This window comes from Ciconia boyciana, chromosome 4 (assembly GCF_034638445.1).
Source record: "Ciconia boyciana chromosome 4, ASM3463844v1, whole genome shotgun sequence".
Taxonomy (NCBI): Eukaryota; Metazoa; Chordata; class Aves; order Ciconiiformes; family Ciconiidae; genus Ciconia; species Ciconia boyciana.
In genome coordinates, this window is record NC_132937.1 from 86148007 (window position 1) to 86174449 (window position 26443).

At 43.1% G+C, this 26443-nt stretch overlaps 3 protein-coding genes across 4 annotated transcripts in view; 2 read left to right on the plus strand and 1 right to left on the minus strand.

Annotated features, from left to right (window-relative positions):
• The window catches only part of AP3S1 (adaptor related protein complex 3 subunit sigma 1), a 34935-nt gene extending 33848 nt beyond the window's left edge, over window positions 1-1087 (minus strand). The window contains exon 1 of one of the 2 annotated variants that reach the window (XM_072860471.1): window positions 319-736. In XM_072860471.1, the coding sequence (XP_072716572.1) occupies window positions 319-384 (66 nt within the window). In that variant the 5' untranslated portion in view covers window positions 385-736. Of the gene's footprint in view, window positions 1-318; window positions 737-885 lie in introns of those variants that run through there. The other variant, XM_072860470.1, reaches the window with a different exon arrangement.
• Window positions 1088-1163: 76 nt separating this feature from the next.
• ATG12 (autophagy related 12) lies at window positions 1164-4069 on the plus strand. Its single transcript, XM_072860469.1, has 4 exons — window positions 1164-1418; window positions 1580-1716; window positions 3321-3383; window positions 3744-4069. Exons 1-4 carry the CDS (start codon window positions 1250-1252, stop codon window positions 3801-3803), a joined length of 429 nt encoding a protein of 142 aa, XP_072716570.1. The 5' UTR covers window positions 1164-1249; the 3' UTR covers window positions 3804-4069.
• A 10082-nt stretch (window positions 4070-14151) lies between these two features.
• CDO1 (cysteine dioxygenase type 1) lies at window positions 14152-24973 on the plus strand. The gene is made up of 5 exons (XM_072859031.1): window positions 14152-14605; window positions 17099-17176; window positions 19148-19305; window positions 21825-21994; window positions 24214-24973. Exons 1-5 carry the CDS (start codon window positions 14409-14411, stop codon window positions 24241-24243), a joined length of 633 nt encoding a protein of 210 aa, XP_072715132.1. The 5' UTR covers window positions 14152-14408; the 3' UTR covers window positions 24244-24973.
• Window positions 24974-26443: the final 1470 nt, after the last annotated feature.

Here is a 26443-nt window from a genome sequence, read left to right on the forward strand (position 1 = left end):
CTTGTGTTTTAATGTCCATGGTCAGCCCAAGCAGAGCTTAGCCCATTTGCTAGGAAATACAGTACGTGATCAAAACATTACCTTAAAATCTCTTATCCTTGAGTTAAATCAACTGTTTCCACACTGTTTCTTAATTCCCTGTGGCTGCACTTTCTTTTCATTCAGACCAGGTGCTTGTGCAGCATTTTCAGAGCTGCTTTGCTACTTGCCTTCTCCCATGTAAACGAATATACTTGTCTATTTCATTGCATTCCTTTTTCATGTCAACGGTATTTTTACAGTACTCTGAAAGTTTCCAAAGGAAAAGGCTCTGCTTACCGAACCTCTGAGTCCCATAAAACTCATCTTCCCAATTCTAACACCTCTGCCACAGCATGGAGACATGCAGCGCTACATCTCAGACGCCCAAAGTCAGGCTAAAAAGCACGGCAGAGTTTAGAGTAGTGCTTCCACAAATAAGCTCAGAGAACCGCGTCTGCCGTTGAACGAGACTCCCCTCCTTCGCCTTCAGTACTACCGAGGGACAACTTCCAGTGAAAAGAACCCTGGCTAGGAAAACAGCTTTCTTCGAAATCTCATCTTCCTTACTGCCGGCTCTTACAAGGTCTCAGCACCCTCCATTTTCCCACGCCCTCGGCCCACGACGCTACCGTAAGCACACAGCAGCCAGCGGCACGGCCGGCCGAAGGCGCCGGGGCAGGACCCGGCCCGGCGGGTCCCCGCGTACAAACGCCCACAGCCGCGCCCCGGAACCGCCGGTCCTGAGGAAACCCGGCGGCCGCAGGGCGGAAACACCCACCACCTCAGGCGGCCGGCCGGCCGCCGTTCCCCGCCCTCCGTCCCAGCCCGGGAACCAGGCCCCGCGCAGCCCCGGCCCGCCCGTACATAGCGCTGGTAGAACTTGGAGAGCCGCGGCTTGCCGTGGTTGTTGAAGATGAGGATGGCTTTGATCATGGTGGGGCGGGGGCGGCAGCGGCCGCCGGGCTCGCTGCACTGCACTGCACCCCCCCTCCTCCTCCGCCTCTTCCCCCCTGCCCTTCCCTCCCCTCGCTCTCGGGGCGGCGGCGGCAGCGGGTCGCGCGCACCACGTCGCCAGCGATCGGCAGGCGCTACCAGCGGAACGGCTCCTGCCGCACGTCACGCGCCCCGCCCCGCCCCGTCACCTGACGGGAAGGTGGCGTCCCGCCGGGGACAAAACGCCTCGCGGAGCGGCCCCGCGTGGCGTAACTTCCGCCGCCCGGGGAGCAGCATGGCGGAAGCGGAGGAGCAGTCGCCGGTCTCGCCTCAGAGCGAGGGCCGAAGTGAGGGCGGGGAGGAAGCCCCGGAAGGCGGAGCGGCAGCGGCGGCTGCCGACCCGGCCCCTCCTCCGGCCGGCTCGCCGGGCACCGAGGAGCCTGCCGGCGACACGAAAAAGAAAAGTAACGGGGCGAGAAGTCACCGTGGGGGCGGGCGGGCGGGCTTGTGCGCTGACGGGCGGGTGCGCTGGCCAATGGGCGGTGGAAGCGGGTGGTTCCGGCCAATGAGGAGGCGGGGGGCGGGTCCGCGGCTGGCGGCGTTAACGCGCGCCCCTCCCCTGCAGTTGACATCCTGCTGAAGGCCGTGGGCGACACCCCCATCATGAAGACTAAGAAGTGGGCTGTGGAGCGGACCCGCACCATCCAGGGCCTCGTTGACTTCATCAAGAAGTTCCTCAAGCTGATGGCCTCCGAGCAGCTGGTAGGGCAGGCGTACCTGGCGGCCCGGCCTGGGCCAGCGTGCCCTGCGCGGCGCGGGGGAGGCCGGGATCCGGCCGTGGCAGGGAGCTGTGCTCACCCTGGATCCAGGCTGTCAGACCTTGCAGGGAGACCGTTTGAATCTAGGCTACAGCTTGTCGCAGGAAACTTGCCGTAGGGGCACCAGTAACGCTCTTCAAAGTGCACACTGCAGTGTGACGTTGAGACGAGCTGTAGCGCTGTGGTTTGGATGTGATCGTGCTCAGCTCCAACCTGTGGGCTTTTTGCAGTTTCTCTGTTTCTTCTTGTCTGATGCTGACGTGCAGAGCTGTGTGCATGTTGTGCAGCGATGTATTTCAGTGAAAGGCTCATACGTACAGTGTAACTGTAGGAGTCAGGTATGCAGAAGGGTATTTGGGAGAAAGTCTAAAGTGTTTGGGGTTGACTTTCTAAATAAGAGTGTCTGTTTCCTTCAGAACTTACTTCTCAAACAGCTAAATTACTGTCATAGGGCTGATTTCTCTTTTAAAGTGGGTAGCTTGGAAATGTTTGCAGTTTGGCAGCACATTACCAGTACTGTTTATGTGTTTCTTCCTGTGAAGCCCAGGTGGCCTTCTGAGAACATTGGAAGAGGTGGAACAGATTCAGAAATATGATTGTACTAATTTTATGATTAGCAGTAAACTCGTAACATCCATACACTTCAAAGTTTTCATTTCAGATGTAAAGTTAGACTCATTAAAATAGTCATATGTATAGCTAAAGTATAGATGAAATCACACTGTTCTTGGTCTGGAGGCTCTTATTTAAGCATATAGGAGTAAACGGTTTCACTAGCCTTCTCTTTCACCTGGAAATCATGAAGGGTTTCTTTTTGCCAAGGCTTAATATCTCAAAGAACAGCAATAGTTCAGGTATTTACTGTTCATGGATGATCTCAATGGTTTAATTCATTAACTGCCATCTCACTGTCTCAGGAAAAAAATATAGGAGCATGGAGTCTTCCAGTGTGGTTTAAGCTTAAGACTATACTTGAGGAACAAAGCCCTAGGAATGTTATGAGTCTTCTTTGGAAATAGCACGTGATACCCTACCACACACTGCCGTCTTGCGCTGCAGATCCCAAGGCCCTTTTTTGACATTATGTACTAGGTAGTATATGCATATATACGTTTGGAGCAGGAAGTGAGAAGGATGACTTTAAAAAAAGAACAAAATAATTCTAATTTCTGTGACTGCCGTTCTAGTTGAGCAAATTTGGAATATCGGGAGTGGTTTGGATACTTTAAATAAGAGCAAGAACTAAACCAGTGAGTTCACTTTGTGCTGCTGTATGGGAGGCTAATGGGTCAACTTGCAGGAGAAGGCAGTCAGCACGCTTGCTTTGGCTTGGTCTGGTTGGCCAGTCAGAGGTGACTCCTGGAAGTCATGTTGCCCCTCCACACTGAAGTGAAAACACTAATTCGTGGTATTTTGGTGTGGACTGTAAAGATTATAAAATAAATGGTGAACAGAGGACAGATTTACCCACCTCTGTCTGCAGAATGGTTCTTCTATGTGATCTGTGATCTATGGGAGATTTCCATCTTCTGTTTTTTTTTCTTGCAGTTCATATATGTAAACCAGTCTTTTGCTCCATCTCCAGACCAAGAAGTTGGGACCCTCTATGAGGTGACTTTAATTTTAAATATCCTTTCCAAATGTGCTTAGCAGAATTTGTCAGTACATTTCTGGCACTTGAAATCTGTTACTGCCCCTAGCTATGCTGGTAGTATCTTGCATTTAATATAATGTAGTTGATATTCACAGATCTGTATGAATACGATTTAAAGAGACATGACTTCATACAATCTTTGGAAATGCATTCCTTCACATGCAGCGTGTTGTGATGGAGAGTTTTGTTATCAGTAACAATATTGCAGATGACATGACCAGGTGACAGAGTTATCGGGGGGGGGGTGGGTTCGCTTCATGTATATGCTAGCCCGTGAATAATCTAACAGCTCTTGTTTTGTTTTGTTTTTCTTGCAGTGTTTTGGAAGTGATGGCAAGCTTGTACTGCATTATTGCAAAACTCAGGCATGGGGATGAATGACAAGCAATACAGTTGTTTAGGAGTTGTCTTCAAAAATGGAAAAGGGACTAACTTTTTAAACTCTGATGTGCATCTGGGGTACAGAAAAAAGTCTGCATCTGCCATCTATAAAGTAGAGCCAGCTCTCTTGCTGCTGAGTTCTCAATTGCTGTATCTGAAGGGAAACTATTTCATAGTTGTCTGGAGGACTGGGCAGCTCTGTTACTCTGTATGCTGTACTGAAGATAAAAGTTCCTTTTTATTAAAAGGGATGTTTATTGTATGTGTAACCTGGGATTCAGTTTTCTTCTGACATGTTGTACATCTGTTATGTGCATTCTATTCTTTGTGAAGGCTTCATCTTGAATGTGTATTATCTCATGTCATTTCAAGACAGTATTTTGATTTCTTTCTCATAATTGATATGTAGGTATTGGTATATAATCTAATTACTTCACTCTGTGCCTTCATCATGTTAGTAGTGTAAGTATCTCATTTATATGGCACAGCATAATGATTTGCCTCAGAAATACTTTCCTCCCACCCAAATTGTGTAGTGATTTGTTGAAGGCTGAATGCTTCAGCAGTTGCCAAGGTATTTCTTCTGGCACTGTTTAATGACTAGCATCATTAATTGAATTATGCAACTAGCTGTTGCATCTTTCAGTTAGTGAAGAAATAGACACGAGGTGCTAAAAATCTACTCTCTATATTCTCCTTTTGGCTGCTGTTATTTTCTTGTTTCACCAGCTGCATGTTCCATCAGCAGAATAAAATGCACTTTATATGCTTTTGTTTAGTCACAATAACATAATGAGGATTTTTTTTTTTATCCTGGAGAGGACTGGGTACCTTGACTAGGGTACTGACTTTTGCTTTTATTTATTGGAGGGTTTGGGTGTGGGGGGTGGTTTTTGTGGGTTTATTTTAGATGTCTGTTGTACAATCTTTTGTTTGTTTCAGCTGTACTAAATTAAATGTTAGCTGTTTGCTTGCAGAGTGTTCTTATGCTGGATGACAGTTTTGGTCCCTGATGTAATCCACTTCTTCAGCACATAGAGGCAAAAGAGCCTGTTCTAGTTTAAAGCGTGCTTGTACAATAGTCTTGAGCTGTTCGTTGCTGTTTCATGTATAAGTGGCTCTTATGTGGTCTCTGCAACCTGTGTATCAGATAGTTCTCCAGAAGTCCTCTAAGGGTGGAAACAAATATCCAGCTTAACTTACTCGTGTTGCTGCAGTTTGCATGCAGCCTGCATATATGGCACAGTAACACAGGCACATGCCCTGGGTACTTGCTACATGAATAACTTGATATATGTTGCCACTTTTTCAGTGGAAACCTGGTTTCATTGGATTAAGATAACAAGGCAGAATTGGTTGTAAACTTACACACTTCAAATAATCCACACTTGTGCCTGCTCAGAACCCTGATGTCATGAATCTTTGTCTATTTAAGAGAACTGTTGCAGAGGTAAACACTCTGATTCTGTCTTCCTGAGGAAATTGCCTGCTCGGTTACTGTGAGGCCAGCGTAACCTGGCGCAGCCGCTAGAGGGTACGCGAGGACAAAGGTATTTGCGTAGTTTTTCCTAGATTTTTTTTCCCCAATCTTCTTTCTAATATGTCCACTTGCTGGCCTTACAAATATAAGTAGTTTGTTCTCCTGTGTGGCAGTATGTTTACCTAAGATAAGCTACTAGTCTGGCTCTCTTTAAAGAATGTTCTATTGGTGCCTTTCACCTCATTTGATCTTAACAAATGAAACTACTAATATACTGCAAATGTGCTCTTCAGAAGTGATGCAATAAGGTTGGTTTGTGTGTGTGTATGTGTGTTGGGGTTTTGTGGTTTTTTTTAAGAACAAATAAAAACCCACTAGGATCTTGAGGTGAAGGAGGACTGTAGGTCATTGTATCTTGCCAGCTAATGGTAGAAGGTTGTCCTTCATGTTGAATCTATGGATAATTTTTATCTTCTGGAATTGAAAAAAAAAATTGTTTGCCTCAATCCTTTCAAAAGTAATAGTCCAGTAGCATAAAACACATGGTAATGGTTTGGATTTCTTTTATTCACCACATGCATTTTTGAACTTGGATGACTTACTCATGCAGATTTGAATTATTCATTTATTTAAGATTCAGCTTGTTCCTTGAACAATATTTATTTATTACTGTTTGCTCCAGCACTTTTGTGCTCTTAATTTTTCTCCAACCCCAACTAATTATTTCTTGGCCCCTAGTTTAGCAGTATACAGTACCTACTCACCTGATCCAGCTCTTGCTTTCTGTTTCCTGAATGCTCTAAGTGGCTGCCTTTATTCTGTTCCTTTCAACAACTGCCAGTTCCAATTCTACTAATTCCCCCCTGTAGCTTCTGTACTTTCTTTATGGAGAGACTTCTCCTTTTTGCCACATTTCCGTGTAGTTTTCTACCTTCTCACATTAGTGGAGGTAGTCAGTGCTTGTTTATCTCTGGTAATTCCTTAAGGACCATGGGCTTTCTCTGTCTGGAGTCACAGTGTTTTAAGTGGCAGAAACTTTTCCTTGTGCATATTCTTAAATAACAGACTAGACGGCAAACATGTCAAGTAGATAATGTGTTGGGTGAAAAAATAAACGATTAGCAGCACATTGCTTGTAGAATTTGCAAAAGATGAAGCTTGCAAAAGGCATGTAAAATCTCATATTTTGAGAAATGACAGTTATAGCATCTAAAATCATAGGTGACCCTGAAATGCTTTAAAATGTATGTAATTATCTCTTTAAAAAGAAAAATTCCAGTAAATTGGAAACATCAGAAGCTTAAGTAGAACATGAAATATGTTCTCTGTATTCAGTATGCCGCGAGCAAAAGTGTTGACTGTATAGTTTAAGTGACTTCAATTGCTACAGTGGGAGGAAGAAGGATATGGAAGTAACAGTTGACCTTTTGGGCAAGTCTGAGAGAGATGCAGAGCAAAAAAAAAGTGTAGACTTAGAGTATTTTGTGTTCCACCCAAACATGTTACAGTACGGAGCTACCAATATTTGTCATATAATTTAATTCACTTGATTTTATGTAATTGAATTAACAGAATGGGCCAATTGGAAAAATTCAGTAAATAAACTAATTTTTAAAGATTGAAAAATAAAGATAAGTATTGGAAAGGAAAATTATTATACTGGTTTTATGAAAGGCTGAGTACTTCACCACATCCCGATACTAAAAAATAGTGCTATGCAAAATTCAGTTATCCTGTTTCCAAGGTAACAATCACCAAGTTCAAGCCCTCTAAACTGGGAGGCATTATTTATATGAATTATTATTCAGATAATGGTTTAGAGACTAGCATTAATCATAAAATTCTAATTTGTAGCTTGAACTAGTCTTAAAAGCACATGGAAAACATGAAGGAGCTAAGTGAAACTGAAGTTAACCTTGAGAGTGAAATGATAAAATACATAGTCTTGTCACCTGTGTGCATATTGAGCAAATGTCATCTTTACTTTAAGTCTTGAAGAATTACTGCTAAGTTATTAACAGAAGATGTGTCTGTGTTAATTATCCCCACAACATAATCTTGAATGTACTGATCTACAGTAAAATCAAGGTGGGGGGGTAGAGATTCACACATCCATCCTGCAAACTCCTTCTCAACTCTAAAGCAACTTCTGTTTATCCATTGCTGCTGTTCATGCTCATTTTGCAGATCAAATTCTGCTTTTAGTTGCACAAGCTTTTGGCTTGCGCTGTTCATGACTATTCTGAAGTCTTAAATACTCTTCAGGGATGTTGTACAAAGGTTACTCAAGGCATTATTGTACTACAACATCATACTTGGAGATGAGACAAAAAAGGGGGGAAATGCCTTTAACTCTGGGTTTTTCATGATGATTATGACTCTATTATGAGCTTGTATAAAATGCTGTGTGCATTAAAAAACAAAAAGTGTTTTCAGCCTTGTTTTGTATTGCATCATCAAGAGAACAAAAGAAAGCATGTTAAATGTGTTTGTTCTTATTTGCGGAGACCATGCTTCAGCTTTGCTAGCATCATACTTAATATGCTTCCAAGGCTAAACATCAGAAAATTCTACATATTTTTCTTGTCCCTGCTTTGCACTTGCTTTAATAGCCGTAATGCTGTGAGATGTCAGGTGCATCTCACTGTGTTTTAGTCAGAAAACTTTTGACCTGATGCCAAAATATCTAGAGAGACAAAAACTCATTTAGAGGTTGTTTTGTCCTGAAATAGGTGGTTAAGAAAGGTTGAATGAATCACATTGTTGACTAAAGAGACACCAAAGTATGTATGTTAAAAGCTTAATGTCAAGCCAGTCACACTACATCTGTGTCTCTAGACTCAGTAGGGCCAGGAAATTTTCTGTGGCTCTGTAGCTCAGTCATCTGTACACTTAGTTGGGAGAACAGTTGCTGGCACAGATTTTGGCCTGTGCACAGTGCAGGAGTTGGCAAGGCACCGTTGCTCATGGGCCCTTTGGACGTGACCAGCCTGTTCTGGAGGTTAAAAGGTAAATAATGTGGATGCAAACTGTTCTTTACAAGTTGGTCTCTGTGCCAGAGGGCAGTCCTTGGATATTTGTTAGTGAATACACAGTTCCAATTTCAGGTGAGATTTGATCCCTTGTATGCACATTGAGAAGAATTAAACTTTGGGGAGAAAAACATTGTCCCTCTTTGAACTTCAGGAGCAATCTCGGAACTTTTTTTCAATGGTTCTCCAGCTTTCCCTGCATGTAATCATCACATGTATTCTTGCTCTAAGTACTTACCAATAGCTAGATTCTACAACATTTATTGTTAAGGATGCAGATTATAGATGGTAAGGAAGTACTACTTATGCATCTCAATTCACTCATACCTTTCCTTATTAGAAGTAGATGATGAACATTAATTAGTAAGATTTTGGAAAAAGTACAGGAGTCTCAGTGTCCTTGCTCTGTATCTTCTCATGGAATAATTCCACATGAAAATTATTTATATATAATATATATATAAAAATATATATCAATTGGACTGAGTGAATATAGTGTTAATATATAATTGCATGGAGGGCGTAAGCATAAAAAAAAAAAGGAGGTTTGAGTTCCAATTGCAAAAATCAGTATATGACGTTAAAGCAGACAGAAATGTCTTCCTCAAACCCAGAACTAATAACCCTAGCAACTCTTGGGAACTAAAACGCATTAGGAACTCTTCAGCTCTGAAAAAGGAAACCTCAAAGAAGAGAAGGGCTCCAGACAGAAAACTACACAGTAAATATTGTTAGTGCAGAGAAGACTAGCCAGCACCTTAGTTTTCTTGTATATAAAGAGACACAGAGAGAAATGTCAATATTTTATATTTTATTTATAACACATGCATAGTGTACTAACCTCCCACCAGAAGTGGGTCAAACTGATTTCTTCCAAGAGTCCTTTCTGTGCTATGTGGTTTAATGCCTCACAGCTCTACAGTGCGGTTTATTTTTTCTCTTCAGCAGTACACATGCTGTTTAGTAGTTGTTACCATTTTCAATGTATGGCATGACTTAGTATGTGGTGCCCTCGTTTCACTCATTGCTTACTGCGTTTTGTAGTCTGATGATGTTTCACTGCATGATCTATGTTTGATACAATTTGTTCTCAGGCTTTTTTTGTGAATCACTGTGCAAGCAGCAGGTCCTCATGCAAAATCTGTTGTGTACTGAGGGATCAATCTCACTTTCCAGATTATATGACTGAGGAACACTGCAGTGCTGTTCCACAGACCCACCTGGATGCAGCGCTCCATAATCATTTAGCTTGGTCTTCCAGATCAGAGTTTGTGAACTGCTGCTTTAGATGGCGCATTGCTTCCAAATAACAATCTGAGTGACGTCTGCAACAAACATTTACTTACGTTTCCTCCTGATTATAACCTGAAAAGTCTGTTCTGTGCAATTGGTATCCTTCCAAGAGTTCAAAGACCTTCACGTGAAATAAAAGGGACAGAACTCTAGGCGTCAGAGACTGAGGCACTTCAGGTTTTCCAATGCAGGACGCAGTCCTTCTTAAAATCATACAAAGCTTAAAGGAAAAGGCAATAACCCTTTTGTAATGCTTTGGGACTACACAGTGTTGTATTTCAGTACAGTGAGTTTTCCTGGCATAGGTCATTAACCTTTTATCTGTATTATGATCTGTGTGACAAAATGCTCTCTTAAGCCTCCTCAAAGAGGTATTGCCATTGAGTCATGTAGCCCCAAAATGTGCACTACGGCTGCAGATCCAGATTTTCTCTTTAAAAAGCCCTCTCTACAAACATAAAGAAACTTAGGTGAGCAGAGACTTAATACCATTGGTAAAGGGATGAAAGTCATAGTATCTGGAGGAGATGTAGATGCTGGTTACTGGGTTGAAGTGCTATTATCTGTCCAGGCTAACAGACCAAAGAGACACAGTATAGTTTTTTGCTGTAACAGTCTGAGAATTCAGACACCTTGGATCCCACTTTTGACTTGCCCACAATTTTTATTTGGAATGACAAGATGCATCACAAAATCTTAAATCCCAAGCTACATATTCAGGCCCAATACATGGTGCAAAGTGTCTAACACTGGAGTTCATTAATTCCATCAATCTTAATTGAAGATTTTTCTCAATAAATCAGGAGAAAAACCCTGTAAGCTGCACCCCAATAGGAGGTGAGATGCCAGTATATGCTCGGGCACTTCAGCTGGTAAGTCTCTCTTGGAGTGAGATGTTGTGTCCAATGATTTCTTGAAGTGCTTACACCTGTCTTTTGGATAATAGTTGAGTGCTTGGGCATTTGTCCGTAAAGCAAAGTTTCTGTGGTTAAAGCCCAAATTCCTATTTTCCAAGACAAGGTTTTAACTGTCAGGGTGTCAGCAGGAGTGGTTTATGGGTTTCCTCTCTGCCTCTCAATGACGTTACTTCATGAAGAATGCAAGATTGATTCACTTTCTGTGTGAACCCTCTGAGGGTTCTGTGCTTTTCATGAGAGCTGCATAATGTGAAATACAGGAAAAGACCTTAGACCTTTATGCTTCTTCCCTGAAGCTACATGCTTGCTCTTTCTCTGTAGCCCAAAGAATATAGATCCACTTCAGGGACTGTGGTATTTGAACACATGAGTATGAAGTACCCATGCAAAATCCTACGGATGTCATAGCATCGTAAAGATTCAGGAGAACCAAATGTGATTACGTATCTCCTCCAAGAAACACCACGGTGTGCCATCATTAAGCAAAGCTCAATAGCTCATTTATCAGAGAAACAAGATATGAGAGCCTGATTACGGGAACTAGCAAATGTAATTCTTGCAGAATTATTTAATGAGAATATAGTACCTGCTAATAATTAGTACCTGCTAATTATGAAAAGCCAAAGACAGAGAACTAGTGCTACCCAAAGAGAGGGTAAGAGATCTGATTTGTGAGGTGTGTTGGTACAGTAGAGTTCTGATAAAAAATGATTGTTTCTGTAGTTTTTTAGCCTTCATTGATGTGTGACTATCCGTGATACCATTACTGGTGTGCAGTCCAGCTCCTGAGGCACTGAGCGCCAGCTGCAGTGTTGCATCCTGCATTGTAAGATACCTAGATGTGAATCACTGTGCCATTTGCCTCAACTTTGGACTTATTTTTCCAAATAAGCTTTAAGTAATCAGTCTTAAAAAGGACCTAAGCTTTTTGCTATAAAATTGAAAGTTACAACATCCCTTGCACTTGTTGGAATAAATCCTCCCATAGGCTGAGAATTATTCTATAACCACGAAACAGTTGAGAAATATGTGCAATAGTTAATTTCTACAGGGGTATGAATATATGATTTTCAGAAATAAAAGGAAATGGGTAAAATACTGTACACTCCTTTATAAGAAACACAACTGAGAATGTGAAGACAATTCCTATGCTCTGTGGATTACAATGCTCTCTTTTCTTTTTTTTTAATTTTCAGTGACAGATACCCTCAGTGACTGAGGCTAGAATCTGTTAACTGCTGTATGTGCTCAGATCCTTGCGCCATTTCTGTCAATGGGGTATTAGCAAAAACACAAGCTGGAGAGCCATAAATATTGTTCCTAGTGATTTTCATGCAATCAAGTAATCAACTCCTGTAGAAGTTTTCAGGATCAACAAGTAATGTTGAAAGATTCAAAATCAAAAACTGTGTACACTTTTGCATAGGAGCAAATAAAAGCATAAGATTTTCTATTACTACTAGAGAAATTTAAGTTTTTGGTAATCGAGGAAAGAACTTTGACAAATTGGTACAGCAATATAGGTGAGCTATAATAAACAACAACAGCAGTTTGAAACTGCAATAGGTAGATCCAGCCTGATCCCTTAATTGTAACAGAGGAAGGTATAAAATGTCCTTTTGCTTTTACTAGCAGTAAAGGCATCACTAATGATCCCATCAACATTGTAGCAAAGGAATCAAAGTTCTGAGGTTTCTGGGATTAACAGCAGAAGCATAATTCAATTTTTTTCTGGATTTAAATACCAGAACATCACCAAACACATAGGTGTACAAATAAGCAGAGAGACATTATAACTGCTGGAAAATAATTTAAATCAGATCCTGGGAATATCAGAATAAAACAAAAAAATAATCAAAAGCTTATCTCACTGGTCATTTCACAAACATTTTGGTGATCCTTACAACAACTTATTCTTGTAAGATATTTTATTCCTTCAGGCAGTGTTTCCAACAACCTCTAAAATTATGTGAATTCTGCCTTTGAAATAAATGGCCTATGCACATATGCATATGGTGTTTTGCACTAATTCTAACTCTTTGCAACCTACAGCAGTTTTAATGGTGCCCATATGGGAATACTCAAGCAAGTACAGAAAAGAAGTGCTACTTGCCCATACAATCTTTTGACACCAACCAATAGCTAAAATGGACTTGAGGCAAATTTCATTAAGAAACAAGGCACTTGTTCTTAACTGTGAATTTGATCAAGCTACCAAGGGAAGTGATGTGTCTGTTCATTATATGCAGATCTCCCAGGAAGACTAGATGTCTTCTTCTTTAACCACACAACGGCTGTTGATATCAGTGCTGGCGTATCCTGGTTGCATTTCAGAGATTCAGGACGGTCTTAGGTTCTTTCAGACCTTAAAAAGTCTGCTTGAAATCACCACAGTTCTCTCTCACACATGCACACACAAACGCAACCTGTTAAAAAAGTAGCAATAAGTTTGGGTCTGCTTTCTGTGTGCCAGGAGAGGTTCTGGACTGATGCCTGACAATGTACCGATTCGGTACATTCACTCATATTTCACTTCAATGCACTAGATCCCAGACCCATTTAAATCTGCAGTGGAGCCAGAAATTCATCCAGCCTCTCGAGTTGTAGCTAATGTATTCATGGTGCTTCTTTTTCTCACACCTACTTGATGCACAGGTCAGGAAGAGGGAAGGGAAAGCAGGCACACTAGAAATCCCTCAATGTAACTGTCTCTGAGGGAAATGGCAAGCTACCAGTATTGTGAGCACCTTTAAGCCTCAGAGTTACAGCAAATGGCAACACCAAACAGCAACACCAATCTGCTTACTTCCAGCCCCACAATCATCAGGCAGACCTAAATAGCTGAACTCTTTTTTTTTTTTTTTTAGAAAGAAAAGATGGATTTTTTAAAACACGATTCTATGATGTATAGTGAATTCCATTGCCAGAATTCATGGTTAATAAACATCCTGTTAACAGTTGAACTGGAAATGAAGACAGCTGGCATGGCATCTGCTTGCTCTGCAGCCAGTATATAGGTTTGACAGACTAAGGAGTGTGAGGACGGTCTGTCATCTTAGCCTGCCCTCCTTTGTCCCATGCTTTACATTTCTAGGTGTCACGCTGAGTGCTAATGTTCACAGCAGCCCTAAATGTGACTGCAGAGGGCATGGTTTTCAAGGAACAGCACTTTCAACAGGCAGGCTGTATTAATGTAACCTCCAGCGGCAATTTTGTGTTAATTAGATACCACTGTGTTTTGTTTTGCTTTTAAATAGAGCTTCTAGATGCATTTTTGTGAGGCCAGCCTCAAATTAACAGTTCTTTGCTGCAGCTCATCTGCCTGGAAGCTTCTTCCTCTGTGATGTAAGTAACAGAGGCAGCAGCGGGCCACGCTTCGTAAGCCGCAGACCTCGTCCAAAGGGGATGCGGATGCGCGCACCAAGAGGCCTGGCAGGTAGAGAGAGGGAGAGCTGCGTGGAGGCTCCTGCCGGCAGAGATGCTTCCCCCCCGGCAGCGACCGCCACTCTTTCTCTCCGTATTCCCTCCGCGGGGGATACGAGAGAGCCGAACGCCTGCCTGCCCGCCTGCCTGCCTGCCCGAGGCGTGAAAGCAGAGCGGCTTTCCCGCACGGCCGCGGCTCGCTGGACGGCCGGTCTGCCGGCGGCCGGGGGCAGGCAGCAGCAGGCGGTGCGAGGCGCGCCCGCGCAGCCGGCTCTGGCTGCCCCCGCCCGCCGGGGTCGGTGGCCCCGCTCCCGGGGACGGGCACGGCTGGCCGCGGGCCCGCCCGCCGCCGCCGCCCGGCCCCTCCGCCCGCCGGGGCGGTGGTAGGCTCCCGCCGTGCCTCCCGGCGCATAAAGGGAGGCGGCGGGGGCCGGCCGGGGGCAGCGGCTGGCGGCGATGGAGCAACCGGCGATGATGGAGCAGCCGGTGCAGACGGAGACGTGGAAGGCGCGGAGCCTGGAGGAGCTGGTCCGCATCCTGCATCGGATATTCGCCGAGGACAAGGTCAGCGTGGAGGAGGTGCAGGCGCTGATGGAGTCGTACGAGAGCAACCCCGAGGAGTGGCTGCAGTACGCCAAATTCGACCAGTACAGGTACAACCCCCCAAACACACACGCACCGCGCGGTAAGGAAGCCCCCGGCGCCGCGCCCTTCACCGTGCAAGCGGGGCCGGCGGCGAGGCAGAGCGGCGGACGGGGAGCGGGGCAGACGCTCCCCGACCCGGCCCGCAGCCCCTCCGGCAGCTCGCCGAGGGGGGGCGAAGGACAAAAGCCCCCGGGGAGCGCGGGGGGGTCGGCGCCGCTCCGCGGGGCACCGCGGCGGGGTCGGGCGGGGGCGGGGAGCGGGCGGGGCGGCGGCGGCCAATGGCGGCACCGGCGGGAACGGGCGGGCGGTTGCCCCGCACCCGGCACCGGCGGTCCCCCCGCTGCGGTCCTGCGGGCCGGCCCCCCCCGGGATACCCCCGGCGGGGCTGGCCCGCAGGACCGCAGCGGGGGGACCGCCTCGGCGTGGTGCCGCTCCGGCCCGCGGGGATAACCCACGGAAGAGACAGAAACGCGCTGAAGCAACCCAAATAATTAAAAACAACCAAAAAAAGGTGAAAAAAACAACCCAAGAGAAGGATTTCGGCAGCAGAAACCACGGCGCGGGGGTTGCGCGGTGTGCTGGGGTGGGGGAGCAGACCCCGCCAAAGTGGGTGTTTGGTTTTTGGAGAGGAGCCGGTGCCTGTATTCCCTGCCTGTATTCCCTTACCGGTGGGTCGGGAGCCGTCTGCCCCCCACGCATCGGGCCCTTCCTCCGCCGGGGTAGTGCAGGTCGAGGCTTTTTGCTGCATGCCAGAAGGAAGGAAAAATACCTGTTAAGGTTTTGAGTTGCTCCGACTTTGCTAACAACTAATTTTTTCCTGTCGTAAATTTCAATATACATTCAATATATATTTCAATGCATATTAAAATGCAATATATGCTCAAATAAAATAAATTTTTATGAATATGAATTTTAATAAAATACATTTTATTTGAGCACTTCCTTTAAAAAACAAACGAAAGAAAAACCCAGACCCCAAAACTCTTCCTTTTAACCTTGCTATCATGAAAGCATCACTCTGGCTTGACTTTTTTAGCCTCCTTTCACCTCACGTTGACTATCCTCCATTCAGAGCAAATCACAAAATTTGTAACAGAACATAGGAAACTAAGAATCAGAAAAACAAAGTGTGCTAACATTAGAAGTATGCATGGCAGCTTTTTTTTTTTTTTTTTTCTTTTGGCCAGCCAGACCCGCTGTACAGAAATAACAACACTTGAAAAGTTCAGACAAATGCCAGCATTGATTGCTTATGTACTGTCATCATGGGAAAAATATGTCTACCTAATACACGCACAAATCGTGGATGCAGGGAGAGGCAGCATATAGATATACATGTTATGCTTTGAAAGTAATTAATTATGAGCATCCTATCTTGATTAGAATAGAGTGGTCTTATAGGGAAACTAATGTAAAAACATTCAGTTGACATCAGTGCGCTTTCTGTGTGCCCCTGCTTGCATCTTTGAGGTGAGAGTGAGGCGTCCTATCATCGGCGTAAGTGCCAAGGCACTTGGCAAAGTGTGAATAGTCATGACTAAAACTAAAATGAAACCAGAGGGTCCTACTGGGTTACTTGCACCATAACAGCTAGAAGCACCAGCCCCGGATCAGAAGAGCCCCACTATGGAAAGTAACGTATAGAGCAAAATCCCAGTCCCTTCTCTAGTGAACTCTTCAATAGGACGAGACGAGCGGCAGCTCAGGGGAAGCTTGCAGGAGAGTACAAGGAAACAAACATAAGATGTTGCTATTAAAGATGTTTTCAAGCCCTGAGAGCAAATCAGTCTAGAACACACATATCGATAAAAAGCCTTTAGGAGCAAGCTTATTCTGTGCCACCTGTAAGGTAGCACATGAAAAATTTTGTTGAGAAATCTTGCTCTGATAAACTTTGTTTAGAAGTAGATGCTGGTAGAAATTACCCCACAGGTGTTTTATCCACACACAAATGCTACAGTACAAGTTGTAGAACTTTCGGGAACAGAGTAGGAGGACCATGTACGGAAAGCCTGACATCTTTGTTTTTTTGGCTTTGTACAAATGGGTGCTGTGTAACAGAAGGAAAGCCAAGAATATCTGAAAAGGAGCTGCAGAAGAATGTAACCATGTATTTTTCTTGTTTCATTGCAGTCCTCTGTTTCTAATTATAAGCCAGCTGCTGAAGTGACTTCATTCAATAACTATTTTGATTTGATCCTGTCTACCACATTAGTCTCAGACTCACAGTTCCCAAACTTCAATCATCTATGTAATTCAAAAGCAATATGATTATAAAATATTAAATATGTTCATTTTTTTCCTTCCCAGAAAAAAAACTCTTACCAAAAAAAAAGCTTAAAAACACAATTTCATTTTTTTCCAAGTAAAACTTGGCTTTCAAGAAAAAGGAGAAAAAGGATTTTATATTTAATTATCTTCCTTCATAAACATGTTTGTATAATTTTGTTTTTTATAGGCACATCAGTACAGTAAAAAGCAAACACTTTGTATTATTTCAGGTATACGAGAAATCTTGTGGACAATGGAAATGGAAAGTTCAACTTGATGATCTTGTGCTGGGGTGAAGGGCATGGCAGGTTCGTATCCAAAGACTATGGTTTTAGCAAACACATATAAAGCCACTGTATCTTTCACTGTCATACAAAAAGACACAAATAATCAGCCCTACGTGAGCTATCAGAAAGTGTCTGGAAACTAAGCAGAGCAGAGCTCCTATTGCTATAGCAGTCCTGAATATTTCCTATATCTTTTGCAAGTTTGTACTTCATGGACATTTTTAGAGCACGCTTTTAAAAATGCTCTGTTTTCCTACCAAATCTAAGCTTCCCTTCTCTCAGAGGAAGTTTTTAGTCCCAGAGATACAGCGGGTCCTGTGGACAGAAGAGGTTGAACAGACCCTGTTGAAGCTGTCCCATACAACGCTCGGTTGCAAAAGCAGGACTTGGTGCAATTTAGTCTTTGTTCTCTCATGGTGTTTAAATCCCACCTCTGTGACAAGATGAGAAAAATAGGTTTGGGTTATGACTGCGGGCTGTGAGGAGGGAGCCCCTTTCCAGAAGTACTTGGCTTTCTTTAGGTTTATGCATCCCATCTGCTCCCTCAAAATAGACCACACTGCTGATGTGGTCTCTGGAGTTGTGTACACTGAGTTGTGTAGTCCTACAAACGTGAGGGCAGGATCTGTCCCTTGGAGGGTCTTTCACAAAATGTTGGCTAAAAAAAAATATGGAATAACCAAACTTGCAGGTTTTGACTGATTATTCTTGCATATAAATAGAAAACCTAAGGATATGTCAGAGCTGGTTTTTTGTTTGTTTTAATTGAGCATGCAATTGAACATTTACAGTATTCTCTAGGGGATGCCATGATGTTATACTCAGAGGGATATAGGAACCAAATCCACCACCTCTGCTCCTTCCAGGCTATTCCGACAAAGCCTGTAATTTATGTCAAACCGTGTTTGAGTTGGATAAGCATTTGCTAGGGCTAAACTGAGACCACAAGTTGTTTTTGCTTCCTACATGAGGAGGATCAGATTGTTCTCATGGCTTGTGGAAGGAGCCTGACAACGTGGCATTTGTGAACTGTTCTGTGCCTGAAGCAAGCGCTGCTCTCTTGGTGTCTCGGTTAGTAAGAAACCCTGACATTTGTTTACTGAAAACAGTAATGTGCAAGTACCAACTTTTTGATTTAAACTCATTAGCACTGTACTTCCAGGAGGATCAAATCCCCCCTTCTTCATTGCCCCCGATGAGTGGAGAGGTCTCCCTTTGTCCTAATCCCATTGAGTTCTGTAACAGTTAGTCCTCTATTTAAAAAGAATAAAACAAAAACTAAACTACATATCTAGCCCATGTGTCTCCAAATGTAGCAATTAAAACATACTTCAGAGCAATCAGACAGATCTAGCAAGCAGGCAAATCATACCAGATCCTGCTGGTTTGTTCATGTTTTGCCAAACTAGTGAAATTAACAGCTTACTGTAGCTGGTTGTACTCAGTACTGTCAGAGTGAGAGGTACCCCATTTTTTTTTCTCTTCAACAAATACCTGTGCACCCCAGCAGTAAAGAGACCACAGAAATTAAGCAGAAGTCGCTCCTGTCTCTCACATTTCGAGAGCGAGCATGGTGGATCTGCAAATATCAGGTATACTTGCAAGTTTATACCAGCCTCTGCCTGGGGTCACTGTGCAAAGCATTGTTCTGTTTCTTGGCCCACAAGAGTGTTTGTGTTCTGAAGAATTTTTCTGTCCTCCTCCCTCCTCCAGACTTCCTTTGTATTTCTGTGTGGCAAAGTCATAGACTGATCAATAGCTGAGTCTTCTCCAAGTTCTGCTGTATGTGAGCTTATCCCAATACATTTCTAAAGTAGCAAAGTAGGCATATCTTAGTTACTGAGAATCGTTTTTTCCTAAGACTTTTGTACAATGGCATGTCATTCTAGGACTATGTCCAGATATAATATGCTATGCCATCTGTCCTATTTGCTGTACTGAAATTAAATATGTATATCACACTGAGCTTGGTTATTCTTTTCACATATATAGCAGCATCCATGATCACACTGACTCACACTGCTTTATGAAGATCCTCCAGGGAAATCTAAAGGAGACCCTGTTTGAATGGCCTGAGAAAAAAGGGAATGGTGAAATGACTAAGAAATCAGAACGAGTTTTGAGGGAAAATCAATGTGCCTACATTAATGGTAAGCTATTGAGCTTGTTTTGACAGCTACCTATCCATGGCTATTATTCCTAACAGAAGAGTTCATCTGTTCTCTAGTCTCCTACCTTTAACAGTATAATACTAATGGCTTTATGCACAGTTTAAGAATGTGGCTCTCTAGATTCTGCACAAACCTGTATTTAGATTCAGTAAAACAATTAAAAAATGTCCTTTTAACTGCTCTGAAGACATTGCAGCAATTGCTTGATACTTAAATATGCTGGGTATCTCCTCTAGATCAAGCAGCCTTTACCGCTGTGTCCCTAACGACTATCTGAAATTGCTTGCAAACATAGTCCTTAAATAGTATTTGGTGAGAAATAAGGGAATCAAAGTTTAGATAGCTTACTCACCTTGATTTTTTTTTTCAAAGAAATAACCCTTTTGATCAGTCATGGAAATCCTAGGTCAAAAATGTAAAAGCTGTCTGTGGAATAAACTGACCAGCCAGGAGCAGAGGCCCTGATCCTCAGTGCTACTTCTTGTCCAAATCAACAAAAGACTGTAGCGCTTAGGTGCAGCATCAGCAGAATTGAAATGCTCAAGTCTACCCAATCTACAAAAAAAATTGGCTGAGTGCACAGATGGTGAAGCACGACTAAGTCTCTACCAGTAAGGCTCCCTAGGTACCTAAATCCATGCCATTACACATATCTGTAACTATCACCATCTTGTGCGACGCTGGAGGCCATCCTGGAGTGGCCAGCTGGGTGTAACGTGTTCTGATGCTATGAGAGCCAATGCATATCATGCTGAACAGCAATGAGTTCAGCAGAACAAAGGCAAAGCGTCAGAGAAGGGGGCCATCTGCCTTTTATGTGATGAGTTAAAAACTGGAGCACATACCCAGTGGGGCTGAGCTTAGGAACTCCCCAGCTGGAGGGAGCCTCATATTGGGTTATGGACGAAGCCAGGGTGAGGGCATTGGGGAAGAAAGACTAGTGCTCTCCAGCCCTCTGTAGAAGGTATGCCACATTAAGTGAACACAAAATCCACAGGACAGGAAATGCAAGAAGCATCTCGACACGCCTGCCAATGCTCCCATGCCAGGCATATGAGTTCTCAGACTCAGTCAGGTTTTCCTACCGATGCGTTTCTTTCCGATGCAAGCAATTGTACCCTGTGTGCATCTGATCCAAAGCTTCCTTGGTTGTTTTAAACAAATTTGGTATCCAATTTTCTGAGGCAGTTGGGATGTCTACCATGTTTCATAATGGATGTTTTGGTTTAAAAGAAACAGGGAAAGTAAGTAGAAGGAAAACACTGACAGTGTGTTGATTGCCCTAACGACTTCAATAGTGAGTGACCTTCATGTTTCTATTGTGTGCTTCTTGGTTGCTCTTGAACTTTATTTTTAAGGTTAGAATCCACTAAACAGAGTTTATTCAAGTCTTCCATTAGAGATTTAAGACTTTTTTTCCCCTACGTCCTCTATTTAGATAAACTATGTTCATGACACTTAGGGCTTACACTTCAAATGTATCAGAGTTAAGAGTGGACTCATGATTCTCAGGGTATCATGCCTATCTTGCGCAATACAGGTCTAGGTATTATATAACACATTAATTCAAGTACAAAGGCCTGAGCTGTTTTTACAGCAGGGTCATAAATTTAAATTCAAGGTCTCTTTTAAGTAACTCAAAAACTTCACTTTAGCATAGAATGGAAATGGTTTGTTTCATGGATGTGATTCTTGATACCTTACATTTTTATGTAATAGCTTGATTTCTACTCCACTGTCACAGAAAGTGCCATTACTTCATTAGTAACCACACAACAGGCAGTGCTTTGTTTTATTATGTGTTCAGTTATGCTTACTATTCAGTTAAGGTTGGAAGTATGCCAGTCACTACTAATTTGTCACCTTAGTCAAAAGAGCAGACAAATGAAAAGCCTGTTCTCCAAACTAATAAATCGGAAGGATTAATAAGGAAACAGATGCCTACAGCAGAAGACAATTATATCTCTGTCTATAAGTCCATGCCCCAAATACATGTAGCTGACCTTTAATGTGACTGATATTCTTGTTAACAGGCTGAGAATTAGCAATACAAAAACTTTTTCCCTGTAAAATGTCTTGCTAATTTTTAGAAACGCAAACCTTCCTGCTTCTGGAGCTTCTATAACGACGGCATCTCCTAGGAAAGTAAATAATCTTGAAGTCCTTTGGGAGTGATAGCTAGAAAATTACTGACAGCGTGGCCTTTCTTAAGTTTCCCTGGATTTCTATTGGCCTTTATCCTGTAGCAGATAATCCAGAAGTTACATGAAGTGTGGAAGGCTATAAGGTATTTTGAATTACCAGTGTATTTAGGAAGCTGTGCTAGAGAACAGCAGTCAAATTCCCTGTACCAAGTTACCTGTTGCTCATAAAAGGGCAGGCATGCCTAACTGGCTTGCCTATGAGTTTTGATTTAGAAAGCATTTTTCCAGGCATCTGAGATCTCGTTAAATCTTCCCGCTAACACAACCTCTCGTTTCATGCCCTCGTTGGTGTAGACTCCATTGGCCTGCACCGTGTGGAGAACATAAGCCACACAGAGTCTGCCGTTAGCCTGCATTTGTACAGCCCACCCTTCGACAGCTGTAATACCTTTGATCAGAGGACTGGACACAAGCACAAAGTCAAGATGACCTTCTACAGCCAGTTTGGAGAAAGGACTCTCTGCGTAAGTACGAGATAACACGAGATAACACACCCTGCCCCGGGCTCCGAGCCCTCGGCCCCTGCCGGGACGGGCGCGAGGGGCTGCCCTCTTGCCTGCGCAGGGCAGGGTGCCGGTGGACAGGACAGGCAGGAGGTCCAGGAGCCCCGCCTTTCCCCGGGCATCCCTGTCTAGGACCAGCGTAAAACCTGGTTCCAAATACTACTCCGTTTGTCGATTGCTCACTTCCCTGTGTGGAGTTCCCTGCTTTGGAGCTCGCCTCCTCTTCATGAGCAGGAGATCAGTTCTGAGCAGGGAAGAGGATTAAGGAGAATTTTGCTACTAGCTAAGCGTCTTCAGGCAGCAAAGGATGGTAAATGCAACCTAGTCAATGGAAAACTGTGAAGCAGCTACATTGTTTTGGCCAGCTTCAGTCATGTGTAACATTTCCTGCCTACACTGTTCTGCCAAAAAGCATCACATTTCAAGTCAGTTGTTTTAAACCTTGTAGCTTACTGTAAAGTAAAGAATTCTTTTAAAAACTTAATTTAATTCTTTAAAATCAAAACTTTGACACAGAAAGACTTGCTGTGAGGGTGAGACTAGGCTGGCTGGCTGTTGTCTGCATTCTTGAGCAATGGCATGAGATTTTGGTTGGATAGAAAAGAAAGATCAGCTTTGGGGGACCAAGCTAGGACATCTGGGAGAGTTTAATAGGTTTCCTTTTAGCACTCTTCCATGCATTGGGAAACATAACTACTTATATGGGGAAAAAAGACAGATACTTGATGTTCAGCCACAGAGGTTCAAAGACTGTTTGGTTTTGTTAGATACAGAACACTTTCACCTTTCACTGAAGCCAGAAGTTCAATGCTCAGGAGTTTCCCAGAGTGAGCCCTTAGTAAGATCCAGTTAAAGTTTTATATAATTGACAAGTACCGTGTAAATTATTTCTTTGAAGCTTGTCACATTATGTGATTACCAATTTACCAAACAGCTGAAACACAAACTTTGACCTTTCCGAGTTTGAAAGGTCCTTGAGAAAGTAAACTCAAATGTATAATTCAGATTTTAAAGGGAAATAAACATGGAAAAATGTTGAACAAAATTCACACAAGAATTCAGTGTTTGCTTGCTTTCTTTTTGTTTTAAGTGTTTATTGAATATGCAGTATATAAGATAACAAGCGAGACTAAAGGTTTTGACTTGGACTATTTTCTTACCCTTGATCTGTAACCATCTGGCAGTGTTTGTACCTTTTGTGGGAAATTGGATCTGGCTTACAGGAGAGAGGTAAATCTTAATCATTGGGTCTCTTTCATGAATTCCTGTAAATGGAATTCCAGTAACGGGGAAAGTGGTAGCGAGTTTGGGCCATCCAGCTGCCTGAAATGACTTCACACTACAAAAACCTTCTGGTCTCAGTGAGGGTTTCTGGAAAGCTGACTGGAAAATCAAACTTTCTTCTGCTGACCAGATCTGAAAAGGATGTAGGAAGACAGAGAGCTGTAAGTTAAAAACACCAAGAGAGTAATATAAAGTATACTTGTGTATCTTTTATGAGTGAGAAGATCTGCCTAGCTAAAGCACATTCAGTGCTTCCTCTTAGTCTTAAATTTTTCTGCAGGTAGAACACACAGGTAAATCCCTAGTGGCTTCTGGCCATGATGAAGTCTTAAAGAACTAAATCTCCAGTAAATACATAATAAGTTATATAGGCCTAGTAATAAAAATAGTATGTAGTATGTCCAAGGACTTGCCTGTGGAAGTAACTGTTTACACAGTTCAGGTACAAACCGTGAGAACACCAATGCGAAAGTTCACTGAGGGAAAACTAATTTTGTCTTGGGTGTCACAGCACATCAGTTCCTGCTGCCAGGAATTTTGCTGGGGGAGGTGGTTTCTCTCTGCAGCCTGCCTCCCAAGCTGGACTTTCAAACAGTTTCTGTCAAACCAAGTAGAGCAGAGATTCAGGGAGAAAAGACAGCCTGAAGGAGGAAGCACTCCTCAGCTGTCCCTTCTGCTGTGGGCTTGCTCGTGGTCACACAGGGCCAATGGACAGGGTGATTTTTGTCAGGTGCACAGTGCTCTCTATAAAACTCTGGCAAGGAGTACTGAAAATAAATACACTAAGTATTTTAAGGTGCTGAGCTACTCCGGGAATAAAGGCCTATGCTGAGAACATGAAGTAGGTGGTGACTGTCTCTTTCCTTAAAACAGCAACCTCTCCTCTTTCCTCTTAGGCAACAGCAGTGCCGCAGGAGAACAACTGAGAAGCACCAGCACGTGTTTGCATAAGACCTGCTGAATGTTTAACCAGGGACAGAAGACTTGCATGGCTAAGGCTGACAGCCAGCTATATTTCTATACCTTGTACATAGAAGTACACTAGGGCAGCTTCCAGGCCACCCGCAGTTCCCCCGAGCGAATGCCGATTATGGGACACTAAGCTAACTAGTGCCATAAACTACTTCAGAGGTTAGATGCCTTTTCTTAGGCTTCTGTCAGAATTAAGTAGTTTGTTTTCTGATTCTAGCCTCCTTTTAATTCCACTTCTGATACCACACTGAGAATATCAGAAATCTGATCATCTCATCATCTGACACTACTTAATAGGCCTATGTGTATGTATGCTCTCAATGTAATTAATAACTATATAAACTTCTAAGCTTCCAGTCATTTGTACCTATGGGTAGTACATTAGATACAACTAACAGCAGCTCCTTTTTTTTAAAAAAAATCTTTTAGGTTTTAATGCTCTAGGCCATTTTGATAGTTTTGTGCATTTTTTACTTTTTATTTTTTACAATTTCATTTGTCAGATCTTGTTTTAAATAGGAGCAGCAAAACACTTCAGGCACAATGATTTTCAAAACTGATTGGGCACAGATTTGGGTTTTAAATAAGACTAATCATACTTAATTCAGCTAATGTCCAGTTTCCAAAGTATTCTGTATAGCTACTGAAGAAGGTAACTGAAATAAAACTGGATTTGTGCACAGATTTTGAAGTTTTCGGCCTTTTTCTCCTGGTAACTAAAATATTCATCACACTTTACCAAAATCCACATTCCTCATGAACATCTAAGTCTTTTCCAAGCAATACATATTAGAAAAGCCTTTAAAAAGTTGAAAGTATTTCAAACATGCGAAGAATCCTGATCCCAATTAAGTCGGTGGGAGTTCTGCCATTGAGTTCACTGATGCTTAGTTTTATCCTCCAGATTTAGTTTCAGCCATCCTGAAAAAAGTTAACCCTAATTAAACATACCAAAATCAGCACAGCTGTCTGCACTGAGGCTACCCCATTCATTTAATGCAGCTAATACATAAGAAGTAGAGAATGTGTAGTGAGCGTGCTAGTCTCCTAGGTGACTGCTGGTTACTCAGGCAGCAGTTTAAGTTTTAATAATATCCTTTTTAGATGAGTCACATATTTCCCTCCGTATCGACAAGCCCAGGAAATATTTATAAGACCCTGTTTCCACAGAGGCTGTGTCAAATTTTCAAAAAGTGTTTGAGCAGTGTAACAGTTTTTAAACGAAGCTATGCCCTTAGGCTGCAATTACTCCTTGAAGGCCAGTGGAAAAGCAGTAGGTGCTTTGCAATAGGGTTTTTTTTGTTTGTTTTTTTTTTTGAGGGGGTGGGGAGGCAGGAGAAAGGGGGCATGGAAGGATAAGAAAAAAATTGAAAAGATAAAGCAGGCCTAAAGGCAAAAGAACAGGGATAAGCATCAGCAGTAAGTGGGGACTGTCTGCACGAGGTGGACCTGGAGGCTGTGCCAAAGAGGGGTCAAGGGAACGTGCAGCCCAAAACTGGAAGAAACATTAGGAGGAATGACACCGCAGGCATAAAGAATCCCCTGTGCTTTTCCTGGGCTCCAGCGTACTCCAGAGTTTAGCATGTTTGTTTCTTATTCACTATGAACCTATTCCTGAAAGATCTTGTCAAGCCAGATGTTGGGCTTGAGCATCTTAATTTGGCATGGCTCAAGTTGTTGTGAGAGTGTCACAGCACCAGAGATGAGCTGAGGCCAGCAGTCCAGCCACCCTGCTCATGCAAGGTGACCTAGCGCACGTAGCTCAGGACTATGTCCAGTTGGGTTTTGAGTATCTCCAAGGATGGAGGCACCACAGCCTCTCTGGGCAAACTCTTCCAAGTGTTTGACCACCCTCACTGTAAAAAAGCCTTATGTTTAGACAAACTGTCTTGTACCTGCGTTTGCATCCACTGCTTCTTTTCCTCCTCCCCCTTCTCACAGGACATGAGCAGTTTCACTTAACTAACTTCAAATATAGCATATTCATCATGCTTTTGGTTACTAGGTAAAATTAAAGGACAAACCCAACAGCTTGTAGATCACAGGTTCAGTCAGGTCAGGGGAACTGGAAAGATCAGAGAGACAGCCAAAGATCACAGCAGCGATGACAGCAGCTAGCTGTACCGAGATCCATTGATACAGAAACTTATGCAG

What these genes read in the sequence shown, in the direction of transcription:
- ATG12 (XM_072860469.1), top strand. Translation starts at nt 1,250, where the DNA reads ATGGCGGAAGCGGAGGAGCAGTCGCCGGTCTCGCCTCAGAGCGAGGGC. An exon ending in TGATGGCCTCCGAGCAGCTG is followed by an intron (nt 1,717 to 3,320) that starts GTAGGGCAGGCG and finishes TTTTTCTTGCAG; the next exon opens with TTCATATATGTAAACCAGTC. An exon ending in AAGTTGGGACCCTCTATGAG is followed by an intron (nt 3,384 to 3,743) that starts GTGACTTTAATT and finishes TTTTTCTTGCAG; the next exon opens with TGTTTTGGAAGTGATGGCAA.
- CDO1 (XM_072859031.1), top strand. Translation starts at nt 14,409, where the DNA reads ATGGAGCAACCGGCGATGATGGAGCAGCCGGTGCAGACGGAGACGTGG. An exon ending in TGGGGTGAAGGGCATGGCAG is followed by an intron (nt 17,177 to 19,147) that starts GTTCGTATCCAA and finishes TCACATATATAG; the next exon opens with CAGCATCCATGATCACACTG. An exon ending in TCAATGTGCCTACATTAATG is followed by an intron (nt 19,306 to 21,824) that starts GTAAGCTATTGA and finishes TCGTTGGTGTAG; the next exon opens with ACTCCATTGGCCTGCACCGT.